At 49.7% G+C, this 16,445-nt stretch overlaps 2 protein-coding genes across 2 annotated transcripts; one reads left to right on the plus strand and one right to left on the minus strand.

Annotated features, from left to right (window-relative positions):
• The first annotated feature begins 1,571 nt into the window (after nt 1-1,571).
• LOC135975189 (uncharacterized) lies at nt 1,572-13,031 on the plus strand. Its single transcript, XM_065565289.1, has 4 exons — nt 1,572-2,656; nt 2,853-2,973; nt 4,991-5,280; nt 6,921-13,031. The coding sequence occupies exon 4, from the start codon at nt 11,425-11,427 to the stop codon at nt 12,877-12,879; it is 1,455 nt and encodes a 484-aa protein (XP_065421361.1). The 5' UTR covers nt 1,572-2,656; nt 2,853-2,973; nt 4,991-5,280; nt 6,921-11,424; the 3' UTR covers nt 12,880-13,031.
• LOC135975190 (myb/SANT-like DNA-binding domain-containing protein 2) lies at nt 12,973-15,902 on the minus strand. The gene is made up of 2 exons (XM_065565291.1): nt 14,974-15,902; nt 12,973-13,596 (listed from the first exon to the last, which is right to left on the minus strand). Exons 1-2 carry the CDS (start codon nt 15,518-15,520, stop codon nt 13,103-13,105), a joined length of 1,041 nt encoding a protein of 346 aa, XP_065421363.1. The 5' UTR covers nt 15,521-15,902; the 3' UTR covers nt 12,973-13,102.
• Between the last annotated feature and the right edge of the window lie 543 nt (nt 15,903-16,445).

A 16,445-nucleotide genomic window follows, 5' to 3' on the forward strand; every position in this document is an offset into this window, starting at 1 on the left:
ACCTCGAGAGATGGATCTAGTCCAGCCCCCTGTGATGAGGCAGGACCAAATGTACTTGGATCATCCTGGACAGGTGTTTGTAAAATCTATTCTTTAAAAGAAAATGTTTTTTCCTATCTGGTATTCTGTTAATCCTCTCCAACACAATTTAGTTCCTGCATTTTGCCCTACAGTATATTCCGGTGATTTTTTTTATTATTATCAATGAAGATGCTTTGGATTAAAATAGACTTTTCGATAAGAAAGGTAAGCCACAAAGGACAAGTGTTAGACCGAAGGTACACATTTAGTTGAACTTTTAATAATATTTTGTCACTACTATAATTTCATATGAAAATTAGAATCAGGATTTCCCTCCCAAGTCTTATGCTACATATCGGACAACAAGTCTGGCCCTTCTAGAGAGGAGGAGGAGAACTCTGTCAATAAACGTGTAACTGACATGCTATAAACACAGACAAATGTTAGCATCTTATGTGGCAAGAAGGCGCGTGGGCATGCGTTCATTCCGCCTCCCTCCATCCCATGAAATCCAGTCCACCTGAGCCCAGTGTCATCCAACCCATCCCTACCTAAATCAAGCCAACCTGGCTGAACCCTGTATCCGGCTGAACCGATCTCAACACAATCCAATCAAACCCAACCCAGAAAGCAACCGAACTCAATTCAGCGAAACTCAACCCCAAACCCAACTCAGCGGATTACAGCCCAAACCAACCCAATACAAACCCAACGAAACCTGGTTCCACTCAATCCATTCCAACCGACAAACAATCTCAGAGAAACCCAACTCAGTAGAATCCAACTCAACACAATTCAAACAAATAAACCCCCCAAACAAATGAAATCGGAACGTTTTCTCAGCAAGACTGAAGCCCTTTACATTTTAAATGAATGGGGGAAAGTTGCACTATTATTTCCCAGTGCCACCCATCTCTCTCTCTCTCTCTCTCCTTCTCTGCCCAGTCTCAGTTGAAAACAGAGCCCGTTGTTTGTAACAATCCTACAATTTACATTTGGGGGGTGGGTGCCCGGTTCTCAGTGGAAAACGCTCAGAATGGGAATTCCTTTGCTCCTCTGATCCCGCAAAGCTCAAATACTCTGTGTGACGAAGTGGGACTGTTCTTAATGTTTCCTCTGAATACTGTGTGGGTGCCTCAGTTTCCCCTATGCATTTCTTAAGTCTGTAGGTGGTGGGGAAAGGCCAGTGTGCATCAATCACTGACACTCTGTCTCCCTGGTTTCAGAGTAACAGCCGTGTTAGTCTGTATCCGCAAAAAGAAGAACAGGAGTACTTGTGGCACCTTAGAGACTAACAAATTTATTAGAGCATAAGCTTTCGTGGACTACAGCCCACTTGCATCCAAAGAAGTGGGCTGTAGTCCACGAAAGCTTATGCTCTAATAAATTTGTTAGTCTCTAAGGTGCCACAAGTACTCCTGTTCTTCTTTCTGTCTCCCTGGCAACAAATGGCCAGGGCCCCTTCCCCCCTGCAAGGAAATAGCTAAAGGTCAACAAAGAGATCAGGTGACCTCCTGGCCCTGGAAAGAGACAAAGCCCAGAGAAGGAGGGCCTGGATGGGGGTTGGAGTTTGGAGCTGGCTGGGGACTGGAAGGGAGGGCAGATGGGGGTCTGCCTCGCTGGGTCCCAGAATGGACCGGGCAGAGGGGTCCCGTTCACTGGACCTACAAGCTCTGTTTTAGACCATGTTCCTGTCGTCTAATTAACCTCTGTTTTACTGGCTGGCTGAGAGTCACGTTTAACTGCGAAGTGGGGGGTGCAGAACCCTTTGGCTTCCCCAGGACCCCGCCGGGGCGGACTCACTGTGGGAAGCGCAGGGAGGGGCATATGCTGAATGCTCCCAGGAGAGACCCAGGAGGTGAAGCCGTGTGAGCTTCTTGGCCTGAAGACGGTCTGCTCCGAGGGAGAGGAGGCTCCCCAAAGTCCTGACTGGCTTTGTGGGGAGCAGTCCCAGAGCATCGCCCGGGGACTCCGTGACACTCTGATATTCAGGGAATCCTTTGAAACCTGTGTATATCCCGACTGTCCTTGAATGAGCTCCAGGAGCGCACTCGGGTGTAATTTTGTCCTCCGGGAGGTCTTTGGCGAGCGATTCAACTTGAACATTTAAATGTGATATTTGCAGAAGTGGAGATTTTCCGAGGCACCAAAGCCTGAAGCCCAATTCCTATTGGAAAAAAAAACAGTGGGACTCCCTCCTCCCCGTGCACCAGTAAACGAGGATCCTTGAGAAATTGGTCGTAGGGAGGTGGGGTCCTAGATTTCTCCGTCATGTGATTTACTCTATGTACAACCAGTCACTGTGCTTCCTACTTAATGTAACCGCCTGCAAAGACAGCCGCACTGACCAGCAGATCAAGACACGTTAAAGGAGGTCTGAGGAAGGCGAGGACGCCGTTCACAAGCGAAACCAACCTCGCTTCCTTTCCTGTGGGCTCGGGAGGACTCTGGGTTCCACATACGCCCCTCATTAGGCCAGTGGCTGAAGAAATTGGGCGAGTCTATCACATGCAGACGAGGAGGCTGTCTCTTCAGGGCTGAAGGGTTCAGTGCGGAATTGAAATTGGAGCCACTTTGCTTAACACGATGAGCAAACGTTTGATATTCGGCCTTTTTGTTTTCACTCTATATCCAGGTAGTTGGTCGTAGAGTTTGCCTCGTTGCTCCGGAATCTCTCTCTGTATATACACACACCACATCTCCCTGTTCCCATTTCTCTCTCTCTCTCTCTGTCCCGCTATCGCCTCGCTCTCATGCTAGCTAAGGTATAGAAGTGAGCCCTCAGACTGCACACAACTGCTATATTTTCCTTTCCCGATTGCTTGTTGCAGGTGCGGTGCTGGGTGACTCAGTCCAACCCAGGGAACCCCAGATGTCTGGAGCGAAGGCGGCTCCGTGACAGGGCCGGCTCCAGGCACCAGGCACCCAAGCACATGCTTGGGGCGGCATCTGGTAAGGGGCGGCGGGGGGAGCGTGGCGCGGCATTGGGGGGGCGCTCCGGCGGCGCGGTGCTCGGCGGGGGGGGGGGTGGCACTCTGGGGGGAGGGGGTTCCGGCGGCTCTCGGCGGGGGGCTGGGGGGGCGGCGCTTTTTTTGCTGCTTGGGGCAGCAAAAAAGCTAGAGCCGGCCCTGCGCCTTATTATGGTCAAAAAACTGCTTCGAATGTTCCAGCGGTGACCGTGTTTTTCAGCAGGAGATTGATACGCTGCCAATAACGCTGGGGTGGTTGGTTCGGATACTGGTGGAACCAGAAGGGATTTCGGCTGGTGAAAGCGGTGGTGAAATTACACTGCAAAGTGGCGGGTTGCCCCACTGAGATTTTCATTGCTGCAGGACAGTGAAACACAGAATTACTTTGAACAAGACCTGTTGAAAGACCAAAAAAAAAAAAAAAAAAAACCAGTAATGAAACTACATTTATTCATTCATATTTTTACACAAAAGTCTCTAGTGATCTTATGTAGAAACTGGTTCCCATTCTAAAGCAACGTATCTCGAAAAGAAAGCAAAGTTCTTTCCTTAAACCATACAAGTCTCTGGTTCAGCGAATCTAGTTTTCTTTTAAAACTATTACGTGGGATTTTCAAAATTTCGTTAGGAATTTGGGTGCCTAAACCCGCTAGGCTTCTTTGAAAACCCTAGCCTGTTCTGACAGGACTCTTGTAGCTCTCAAACACAATACATCAAATAAAAACTAGCATTTCTCTCACCTGACTTCACAAGTAGAAGACAGATCTACAGGACAAGGCTGAGACCATTTTGCAACTTGAAATTATCCTCCTTTTTGCTTGTCCCTTTATCCGATTCTAAAAATATTTTTTTCCTCCTGTTTCGTTTATTAAAGGAACGTGCATGCTGTAAAAATGCCCGCTCCGTGACTTCCCCCTCCTTCTCCTCTTTATGACATGAGAAAGAAATGCTATCCAGGGGAATGTTGGGTTCAAGTACAACTTAAATAAAAAAACCACAATGTAAAATGTAATTACCCATCATTCAGGCGCGCCCCCTTGTGGACATAATAAGCCATGCAAGTAATTTTGAAAAACCATCTAGAAAACATAAGACTGGTCTGGCCCAATATGGCCAAAGGTCCATCTAGCCCAGTGTCCTGCCTTCCAACAGTGGCCAGTGCCAGGTGCTTCAGAGAGAATGAACAGAACAGGGCAATTATCGAGTGATCCGTCCCCTGTTGGCCAGTCCCAGAATCTGGCAGTCAGAGGCTTGGGGGCGCCCAAAGTATGGGGTTGCGTCCCTGACCATCTTGGCTACTAGCCATTGATGGACCTATCCTCCATGAACTATTCAGATATTTTTCTGAAGGGGTAAAAAGCTCATTTTCACATGGAATTTCTCACGCTTCTCCTGGTCCATCATAAGTTATGGATCTGGTGCAGGAGTCATTGGGAGAAATTATCTAGCCCTTGTTAAGCAGGAGGTCAAACTACATGGGCATAATGCTTCCTTATGATTAAAAATCTGTGTATCTGTGTTACTTCTCTCCAGAGGAAATTATTTCAAAGATTGGATTATTCCTACAAGCCATTCCATAGATACAGGAGTTTGGGGAAAGTGTTTCATTGCTTCTTAAGAAAAAAAAAAGATCTTCTCATTAGAGTTCCCCATTTAAAATCTGCTTAGTGTAAATTACTGTCAGTATTAGTGGTTGCAACTCTGCCATAGACAGTCCCAAGCCCAGTTGGAAAAGCAGGAGTGTTGGCATCAGGCTGGCAGCCAGCCATAAAAAATGGCCAAATAAATCCATGAAATGAGTCCTCTATAAGCCTTATATGTAGGCTTGGAAGGATTCGATTTTAGCAGTAGAAGTAAAAATGTGGATTTCACCATGTGCCGCACAAACCCAGGTACAAGTACTTCCCTTGATAACCCTTTGCCTAGCTGTAAAATTCAGTTAAGAAAAATGCTGATTGAGAGCTTATTTGGTGTTTGATTTGAGGCTATTTACTTTGCAGTTGACACACGAATTCTCAGCATCATGTTGTAATGGACACATCGCTTTAACTTTTGGGATCTCGGCTGTTTTCTCTCATTCATTGTGTAAATCACCCAAGTTCTGCGATGAGTGCGGGGCATGAGAAGGAGGAGGAGGAGGAGCACTGTGGGTACCTCTAGCCTCAGCTGACATCAGGGCCCCATTGTGCTGGGTGCTGCCCAGACACTGACAGAGACAGACACCGCTGTGATTAAACATTTGGGCTGGGATTTAAGAGCCCGAGGACAGAAGGCCTCCATTCAATCACAGGTATTTATGGATGCATGTAGCCATTTGTTTTGATGGGTGGCATCTTCAAGAGACCCTGCAGGCATTCTGCACTGTGTGTGTGTGTGTGTGTGTGTGTGTGTGTGCGTGTGTACACAGTCTGTAATGTATCAGCGAGATGTTGACAGGGAGGAGAGCACCTGTCTGTCTGAGCTGTGGCCCAGAGCTGCATCCCTCCCTGGGGGCGAATGCTGGGTCATGGGGACACTCTCTCTGGTTCCTCTTCCATGCCGAGCCCCTGAAGGTGAAGGGAAGGGAGGGTTTTTGTACAGTTCTGCTGTGAGGCTCTGTCACTGTGCCCGCTGCAGGGCGCAGAAATACACCGCGGTGTCTGCCAGCTCCAGGGCGGCGATGCTCAGACCTGTGGAGTTGCCATCAGCCTGGGAAGAAAACCTCTCCTGGGCGAAGTCTGCGGTATCACTGTCAGATCTGAGACCCTTCGTTCCTCTCCGGAGGATGTACTGCGGGGCTCGGTTCGGGGACTGACGGTACCAGTAGAGATAGACACCAGCAGTGTAGCTGGTTTCATAAGAACAGCTGAGCGTCACGGAGCAGGGCCGGCTCTAGGATTTTTGCCGCCCGAAGCAGAAACAATTTTGGCCGCCCCCCGTTTTTTTCTTACCCCACCCCCGGCCCCGCCTCAGCTTCACCCCTTCCCCAAATCCCCAGCCCTGCCTCCTCCCCCCAAGCTCGCAAGCCTGGGAGGGAGGGGGAGCAGCGGTGCAGGAATCAGCTCCTGGTGCGCCAGCGGCAGCAGCGGAGGTGAGCTAGGGCAGCGGGGCACATTTTTAGGGGTGGCATTCTGGCGCCGGCCATACTGCCCCTAAAAATGTGCCGCCCCAAGCACCAGCTTGTTTTGCTGGTGCCTAGAGCCGGCCCTGGCAGGGTGCTCTGGTTCTCTGCGCCGCCGCCCCCTACAGGGCGGCCGGAGCGGAACAAGAACAACAACAACAACAAAAAAGCGGCCGTGCAGCCCTACGATTGGGCAGAATGCCGCCTCCAACAATCTGCTGCCCCAAGTGTAGTAAGTGAAGGCCCTGATAAAGGCCCAGTATGAGGCCTGAACTAAAGTAATGGTCAAGACTTTGCTAACATAAAGCAAAGCTAAGCTGTGAGCCAGAGGCAGACCCTGCTCACAGAAGCTGGCAAGGAAAGGGCTGATGCTGCAAAAAGAGACATACCTAAAAGGTACTGGACACCAGATATCAGAACATTCGCATACTTGTACATTCCACAGATAACGTGAAACAGGCCGACCCATCCCAATGACAGGGGCAAAAGGGTAAAATGATGGATAGAGTTGTTTTGATCGAACCAACATGTACAAAGTGCGAGGCGGCACCTTACTACATAGAGGGGTTATACCTTGCTACATAGAGGGGTTGCACCTCAGTACGTCAGGAGTGATGTGTAACTTGTTTGTCCCTGTGTATAAGAATGTGTCCCTGGGGTGGTGTCTTTATCCGGCCGCAGGGGCAGTGGAAAGTCCCGCCACTGAGCCGGGTCCATTGCCAAGAGGCACTTTCTCGTAGTATGCCCGGTAGACTAAGTAATCTACAGGGAACTGCAATTGTGTCCAAGGTCGCAATAAACCTAGTCAACGTGACTTTGCATCTTACTAGACTCTGTGGTTATTGGGGGTTCTCGTCGGGTCTGCTGTGTCAGCTATCTGCAGAGCTGGGACCGCACACAGAGGGAACACACGCACGCAGCCGAGTGATATCAACATAGGAGAAAGCAGAGCACCACACCGGTAGCATCTGACAACACTGGTGACCCCGACCACTGATCTGGTGAGTAAGTGAACCTGCCGTGGTAAGAATCGCTACCTAACATGACAGCAAACCTCGAGCTAGGGAACCCCCTGATCCCCTCCCTTATGATCCCAACGGAGTTTGATAACTTTTGGACCCACTGGATTGCCAGTAAAGGGGGTCCATATCAATTTAAAAAAGAGAGTGGGGAAACATGGACTAGTAACTCATACTATGAGGAAGGAGAACGAGTCACTGGTTTTGCAGGAATTTGTTTGAATGGGAATAAAGCAAGCGGCGAGTCCTTCCAATATAAATTGGTTAAAGGAGGGACACAGGCTGTGGAGGTATCAGCAGTTCTGGAAGTTTTAATCAGAATGAAGGGCAAGCAATCCGAGCTTGTAATAGGGACCGATTCTGATTATGTGTATAAGGGCACCACTATCTACCTCCCGTGGTGGCAAAGTATGGGGTTTACAGGAACCGATGGCTCGGAGATCAAGCATAAAGCCCTATGGCAGCAAATAGAAAAATTGTCACAACAGTATAAAAAAATTCAAATGGTCAAAATAAAAGCCCATAAGAAAAACGGACCCTTCCAGGGGAGAAATGAACAAGCAGATACATTAGCTAAGGAGGCAGCCCTTACAGGTGCAGGGTGGGAACCAACGCCAGTGGCAGTAACCACCAGAGCAAAGGCAACAGTAAAACAGGAAAACGAAGCAAACAACCAGAAAGAGATACAGGGTTTACAAGAGCTTCAGGTAAAAGATGATTCAATTCAACAATGGATAATTGAATGCCCATCACAGTGGCAGGGTGTCCCCTTAAAAAAAGAAGGAGAGCTTATTTTAGCTAAACCAGACAATGACTGGGTTATGGTAAACCCACAAAAATTAAAATACCTTCTGTTAAAATGGGTATATGGATCACTTGTGGGAGGTCACCCCAAATTAGAGGAAGCATTGGAAAAACTTAAAAAATTGGGGTGGTGGCCTGGCATGCGAGAGGATTTAAATTTACATCTTCACAGCTGTTTAACATGCCAAACAGGACCCTGCTAGACGGAAAAGACGGGGAGAGTTAATGCACCAAGCGCCAAAGGGCCCCCTTCAACGGCTGCAGGTTGATTTTGTGGGACCTCTACCTACCACTCCTAGGGGAAACAGATTTTTATTCGTAATTGTGGATAGTTTTAGTAAATGGGTAGAAGCCTTCCCTACACAGAAAGAGACTGATAAGGCCACCGCAAAAAAGTTACTAACAGAGATTTTTCCAAAATGTGGATTGCCCCACAGCATTGATTCGGACAATGGTCCCGCGTTTATTGGGCAGGTTTACCGAGATATGGGCACCTGGGCTGGTGTGCCCCTGCCACTACACATCCCATATCACCCTCAAGCAGGAGGACAGGTGGAAAGGATGAATAAATCTCTGAAAGTCGAATTGTCTAAAGTATGTAATAAATTAGGAACAAACTGGGACGTAGTACTCCCATGGGTCCTTATGAGGATCCGTAGCTGGCCAAATCACATGACAGGATTCAGTCCATATGAAATTCTTTTTGGGAGACCTATGCCAGGTTGGGAAATCTGTGTTACCCTCCAGACTGGGAGACAATTACAGCCTTTGCGAGTACCACCTGGATGAACAGTTTTAAGAATTGGCTGGGCACAGTCCGAGGAGCTGCTACAGCACAGCCGGCTGCAGAACAATAAAGGATGAATCGGGCGTTTGATGAACACAGAGACATTAAACAATGGAAAATCGGAGACCAGGTAATGGCTAAAATTGAACCGGGTCCCCAAAAAAATGTCCAAAAGCAGAATGGCGTGGGCCTTGGCCCATTTTGGAGAAATTGGGACCCTCGCTGTATTTGGTAAATATAGACAAACAGCCGCGCTGGAAGCATGCTATGCAAGTAAAGGAATACATGGGTTGAACATGTATGTTACAGGTCTGTGCTTGCTTGACAGAAAAATACGCAGGATAAGCAAGTGTGGTAAGTACCACGGAAACCTTCCAACTAAATAATGGAAGTTTTATGAGCTTTAACCTGCACCCCGCTTACTGTTACGTATTGCTTGGGGACAATTCAAACACTTTGAATTGACTAGACCCTACCCAGTCAGACAATTAAGGGCGAAGGGTCAGTTCGCTTGGGGCATTGGTAATATACTTACTATCTGGTGGAATGATGTAAACACTTCTGTGTGGACATTGGAACAAGAAGGAAACAGCCGCTGTGGATGGTAGGGCCAGGGATCTTATGGACTAACAATGTACCTACCGTCCCTTTGGGAGCAAGGTTTCTATTTTTAAATCCACTAAGTGATGAGGTCATACTGGCTCTATTAAATAGGGATTATATCCAGGAAGAGCCACTGAAAAAGGAATAGATGCGGCTGATGTACATGGTCTTATATTAAATACTATGGCTATGGGATATTGCATCTTAAAAAAAAACAAAAAACCCCCAACATTTATTATGTGCCCATGAAAGAGAAGCGAGTGTTATTTTGTGTTTTCACAGGTTAAGATGCCAACATGGAAGTGGACCTTGGCAGGCGTTTTGGTGATGGCCCAAGATTCGAAGGGACTGGCAGATGTCACCAAAATCAACCGAACACGTTCGGTGAGCGGAACCTTCCGGGTCGAAACAGCAGATAATGCGAACGGATGGAAGACAAGTAGCCAGCAGCATCCTACCGGGACTGTGCTGAAGTTGGTGCACAGAGGGAGCACATGCACGCAGCCGAGTGATATCAACATAGGAGAAAGCAGAGCACCACACCGGTAGCATCTGACAACACCAAGCACCAGCTTGCTCAGCTGGTGCCTGGAGCCGGCCCTGGTAGCTATGATGCCACCTTCTGGTACATGCAGCTCCCCAGCCAGCCCCCCAGCTCCTCCTGAGGGACCTGGGACGGCAGAACTCGGATGAAGTTCATAGCATGAAAGAAAATTAACGTGAGCCATGGCATCAAGAGGTAGGCAGGATCTCACATTTCGAATTCCCCTGTGGTGATCTTCTGGTCCGGGAAGAAAGTCCCGGCTTGCAGCTTCTTGAACAGGCCTGTGTTCTGAAAGATGCGTGCGTCATGCACTTTCCGGGCCAGCCTGCGTTAATGTCTGTGACATGCCCACAGTGATCCATAAGCCCCAGGAGAGGAGAGCCATAGCGAAATACCCTTTCCGACTAACGTACTCAGAGGCTAGGTGGGCTGGTGCCAGAACTGGAATATGCATCCCATCTATCACCCCTCCGCAGCTAGGGAAACCCATTTGTGCAAAGCCAGCCACAATGTCACACACGTTGCTCAGAGTCACGGTCTTTTGGAGCAGGATGCGATTAAGGCCCTGCCCACTTGAATCAACAGGAGTCCAACGGTCGACTTTCTCACTCTGAACTCATTAGCAACTGATTGGTAGCAGTCTGGAGTGCAATCACCACGTGCTTCTCCAGCCAAAGGGACGCTCTCATTCTTGTGTCCTTATGCCGCAGGGCTGGGGCAAGCGCCTCACACAGTCCCATGAATGTGACTTTCCTCATCCAAAAGTTCTGCAGCCACTGCTTGTCATCCCAGACATGCATCGTGATGTGATCCCACCACTCAGTGCTTGTTTCCCGAGCCCCAAAGCAGCGTTCCACTGTGGTCAGCACCTCCATGAATGCCACAAGCAATCTCGTGTCGTATTCGTTATGCGAATTGACATCATTGTCAGACTCCTTATCTACAAAAACAACAAGGAGTCTGGTGGCACCTTAAAGACTAACAGATTTATTTGGGCATAAGCTTTCGTGAGTAAAAACCTCACTTCTTCGGATGCATAGAGTGAAAGTTACAGATGCAGGCATTATATACTGACACATGGAGAGCAGGGAGTTACTTCACAAGTGGAGAACCAGTGTTGACAGGGCCAATTCAATCAGGGTGGATGTAGTCCACTCCCAGTAATAGATGAGGAGGTGTCAATTCCAGGAGAGGAAAAGCTGCTTTTGTAGTGAGCCAGCCACTCCCAGTCCCTATTCAAGCCCAGATTAATGGTGTTGAATTTGCAAAGCTTATGCCCAAATAAATCTGTTAGTCTTTAAGGTGCCACCAGACTCCTTGTTGTTTTTGTAGATACAGGGTATGTCTACACTACGGGATTAATCCGAATTTAGATAATTCGGATTTGAGAAACAGGTTGTATAAAGTCGAAATGAGTGCGGCCACACTAGCACAGTAATTCGGTGGTGTGCGTCCAAGTACCGGGGCTAGCGTCGATTTCTGCACCGTTGCACTGTGGGTAGCAATTCCATAGCTATCCCATAGTTCCCGCAGTCTCCCGCGCCCATTGGGATTGTGGGTTAAGATCCCAGTGCCTGATGGGACAAAAAACATCGTCGCAGGTGGTTCTGGGTACAGCCGCACTGCCTCCCTCCCTCCCTCCCTGCATGAAAGCAACGGACGGCAGACAACCATTTTCACGCCTTTTTTCCTGGGTGGGTGAACACTGCAGACTCCATACCACGGCAAGCATGGAGCCCGCTGAGGTCAAGACAGCACTCATGAATATTGTAAACACCTCGCGCGTTCTCTTGGAGTTTATGCTCAGCCAGGACCAGAAAAACGAGGAGAGGAGGCAGCGGCGGCGGCAGCGCAGCGACAAGCATGATGAGGACATGGACACGGACACGGACACAGAATTCAGTGAAACCACAGGCCCCGGTGCTTTGGAGATCATGTTGTTAATGGGGCAGATTCTATCCATGGAACGCCGATTCTGGGCAAGGGAAACAAGCACAGACTGGTGGGACCGCATAGTGTTGCAGGTCTGGGACGATTCCCAGTGGCTGCGGAACTTTCGCATGCGTAAGGGCACTTTCATGGAACTTTGTGACTTGCTGTCCCCTGCCCTGAAACGCCAGAATACCAAGATGAGAGCAGCCCTCACAGTTGAGAAGCGCGTGGCGATAGCCCTGTGGAAGCTTGCAACGCCAGACAGCTACCGGTCAGTCGGGAATCAATTTGGAGTGGGCAAATCTACTGTGGGGGCTGCTGTGATGCAAGTAGCCAAAGCAATCACTCAGGTGCTGCTACGAAAGTTAGTGACTCTGGGAAATGTGCAGGCTATAGTGGATGGTTTTGCTGCAATGGGATTCCCTAACTGTGGTGGGGCGATAGACGGAACCCATATCCCTATCTTGGCACCAGAGCACCAAGCCACCGAGTACATAAACCGCAAGGGGTACTTTTCAATGGTGCTGCAAGCACTTGTGGATCACAAGGGATGTTTCACCAACATCAACGCGGGCTGGGCGGGAAGGGTTCATGACGCTCGCGTCTTCAGGAACACTACTCTGTTTAAAGGGCTGCAGCAAGGGACTTACTTTCCGGACCAGAAAATAACCGTTGGGGATGTTGAAATGCCCATAGTTATTCTTGGGGACCCAGCCTACCCCTTAATGCCATGGCTTATGAAGCCATACACAGGCAGCCTGGACAGGAGTCAGGAGCTGTTTAACTACAGGCTAAGCAAGTGCAGAATGGTGGTAGAATGTGCATTTGGCCGTTTAAAAGGTCGCTGGCATTCATTATTGACTCGCTCTGACCTCAGCCAAAGAAATCTCCCCATTGTTATTTCTGCTTGCTGTGTGCTCCACAATCTCTGTGAAAGTAAGGGGGAGACCTTTATGGCGGGGTGGGAGGCTGAGGCAAATCGCCTGGCTGCTGATTACACGCAGCCAGACACCAGGGCGATTAGAAGATCACACCATGAAGCGCTGTGCATCAGAGAAGCTTTGAAAACCAGTTTCATGGCTGGCCAGGCTACTGTGTGAAATATCTGTTTGTTTCTCCTTCATGAAAACCCTCCCCCTTTACTGACTGATTTTCTGTAAGGAACCCACCCTGCCCCTTCCCCCAGCTTTCTTTCAAACCAAATAAAGTCACTATCATTTAAAAATCATTTATTCTTTATTAATAGATTAGAAAAAGAGGGAGGGAACCCGGGTGGTATTTGGGAGGAGGATTGCTGGGAAGGAAAAAGCCACAAAGAAAAGGTTAAAAAAATGACAGCCTTTTGCTTGGGCTGTCTACTGGGGTGGAATGGGAAGGTGTACGGAGCCTCCCCCCCCGCGTTCTTACACGTCTGGGTGAGGAGGATACGGAACATGGGGAGGGGGGAGGGTGGAACAGGGGCTGAAGCGGCAGTCTGTTTTCCAGCAGCCATTCCTGAACCTCCACCAGACGCCGGAGCAGCCCCAGCATTGCATCCTTCATCCTCTGGTCTTCCTGCCGCCATCTCTCATCTCGATCGTCTCTCCTCTCCTCACGTTGGTCCCTCCTCTCCTCACGTTGGTCCCTCCTGTCCTCACGTTCACTGACTTCTTTCCTATACTTTGAAACTGTTTCCTTCCACTCATTCAGATGAGCTCTGTCACTCCTGCTGGATTGCATAATTTCAGAAAACATCTCGTCTCGCGTCTTCTTCTTACGACGCCTTATCTGTGATAACCTTCGGGATGGAGGAGGGAGGCTTGAGGAATTTGCAGCTGCTGTAGGGAGGGGAAAAAAGAGAGAATTGTTTTAAAAGCTACATTTTGCAGAACAATGCTTATACTCTTTCACGGTGACCAACACTGTTCACATTACATAGCACATGTGATTTCTGTGCAAGGTCGCATTTTGCCTCTTAATGCTGAGTGCCTGTGGCTTTGCTGCTAGAGATCACAGGTCTGGGCAACAGAATTCGGCTTGCATGCGGCCATGGTAAGGTTCTGCGCCGTCCTTTCCCACATACCAAGCATAGCTTGTAGAGTGCTGCAGAAGCCTGGCCAATCTCAGCCAGTTGGGGGGGGGGGAGGGGCAGTGTGGTGGGGCTTGTCTGGGCCCCTTCAGGCAAGTAGAGTGCTGCGGTTTTTCTGTTAACATTCAGCAGCACCAGAAAACAAACTAACCCCCCCCCCTCTCGCCATGAATTCTCTGGGATGATCGCTGTACCCCTCCCCCCCCACCGCGTGGCTGGTATCAGGGAAGATCCCTGCAGGCACCAAACTACCACCCCCCCGCTGCCGCCCCCCCCCCTCGCCATGAATTCTCTGGGATGATCACGGTACCCTCCCCCCACCGCGTGGCTGGTATCAGGGAAGATCCCTGCAGGCACCAAACTACCACCCCCCCGCCGCCGCCCCCCCCCCCTCGCCATGAATTCTCTGGGATGATCACGGTACCCTCCCCCCACCACGTGGCTGGTAACAGGGAAGATCCCTGCAGGCACCAAACTACCCCCCCCGCCGCCGCCCCCCCCCTCGCCATGAATTCTCTGGGATGATCACGGTACCCTCCCCCCACCGTGTGGCTGGTAACAGGGAAGATCCCTGCTAGCCAAACGCGAAAAACTCAGGGCCAATTTCCCATCTGCGCTTCGCTAACTGCAGGGAAGGATTTATTTTCCGCCACAGGCAAACAGCCCAGTAGGAACGGCCACCTCTGTCCCCTTAATTAAGTTCCCGTATTTCAACCAGGTTACCAGGAGTGATATCACTCTCCTGAGGATTACACAACAAGATAAAGAACGGATGTTGCTTGAATGCCAGCAAACACCGGGACCATACGCTGCCAGGCTTTGTCAGGCAATGATACCAGATTACTTGCTGCAAGCATGGCGTGGTCAAGTGTCCTACCATGGAGGAGGGAATAAAGATGCACTGCCCAGAAACCTTCTGGCAAGGCTTTCGGAGTACCTCCAGGAGAGCTTCATTGAGATGTCCCTGGAGGATTTCCGCTCCATCCCCAGACACGTTAACAGACTTTTCCAGTAGCTACAGACTTTTCCAGTAGCTGAACTGACCGCGAATGCAAAGTCAGGCAAAGTAATCATTAAAAACCGTTTGCTTTTAAAACAAGTTTTATATTTTAAAAGGTAAACTCACCTGAGGTGCCTTCCATGGGGTCAGAGTCTTGGGTACTGGCTTGGGAGGCTTGGGAGGCTTGGGAGGGTACTTCAGTCGGGGTGATAAAAAGATCCTGGCTGTTGGGGAGAAGGGAGTGCTGTGTGCTCTCTGCAAGCTCATCCTCCTCCTCCTCCTCCTCTACCCCATCGGCAGAATCCTCAGGCGTCGAGACTATCCCCGACCCAGAATCCACGAACAAAGGTGGGGTAGTGGTGGCAGCCCCCCCTAGAATTGCATGCAGCTCGGCGTAGTAGCGGCATGTCCGCGGCTCTGACCCGGAGCGACCGTTTGCCTCCTTTGTTTTCTGATAGGCTTGTCTGAGCTCCTTGACTTTCACGCGGCACTGCTCAGAGTCCCTATTGTGGCCTCTCTCCATCATGCCCTTGGAGATTTTTTCAAAAGTTTTTGCATTTCGTCTTTTAGAACGAAGTTCTGCAAGCACTGAATCCTCTCCCCATACAGCGATCAGATCCAGTACCTCCCTCATGGTCCATGCTGGTGCTCTTTTTCGATTATCAGCCTGCATGGTTACCTGTGCTGATGAGGTATCTGTGGTCACCTGTGCTCTCCACGCTGGGCAAACAGGAAATGAAGTTCAAATGTTCGCGGGGCTTTTCCTGTCTATCTGGCCAGTGCATCCGAGTTCAGATTGCTGTCCAGAGTGGTCACAATGATGCACTGTGGGATAGCTCCCGGAGGCCAATACCATCGAATTGCGGCCACACTAACCCTAATTCGAATTGCTAAAATCAATTTTGGCACTACTCCGCTCATTGGGGTGGAGTACAGAAATCGATTTAAAGGGCCCTTTACATCGAATTAAATAGCGTCGTTGTGTGGACGGTTACAGGGTTAATTCGAATTAAAGCTGATAAATCCGAATTAAAGTCGTAGTGTAGACCAGGCCACAGACTAACACGGCTACCCCCTGATACTAGACTCCTTATCCTCACTTTGCAGTTTAAGAAGTAACTCGACTGCCATTTGTGATGTGCTGGCGAGACCCATCAGCACATTCCTCATCAGTTCAGGATCCATTCCCGCAGACCGAAAGGGAAGACAGAGCGTGCAGTACAAAAAACTATGAAGGATGACGCTAAACATGGACGGAAGCACAGGGGCTGCTGGGATGCGAAGTGATGCATGACGGGGCATTGGGACAGGACCCAGGATGCCCCGCACCCCCCGCCCGCTTCCCACAAGCCTCAGCAGCAGAAGAGGAAGAGATGCTCTGTGGGATAGGTGCCCAGAGTGCACCGCTCCCAATGCCGCTGCAAGTGTGGCCACACCGTTGGGCCGTCAGCTGACAGTGTGAACACACAGCAGCGCTTTCCCTGCAGTGCTCTCTGAGGTGCACTTTTACTCCTGGTGATTTACATCTGCAAATGTAGACTGAGAGCACGTCTACACTGGCAAAGCTACAGCGCCAGCAGTTACAGCGCCCCTGAGAC

The sequence above is a fragment of the Chrysemys picta genome, chromosome 13, assembly GCF_011386835.1.
Source record: "Chrysemys picta bellii isolate R12L10 chromosome 13, ASM1138683v2, whole genome shotgun sequence".
NCBI lineage: Eukaryota > Metazoa > Chordata > Testudines > Emydidae > Chrysemys > Chrysemys picta.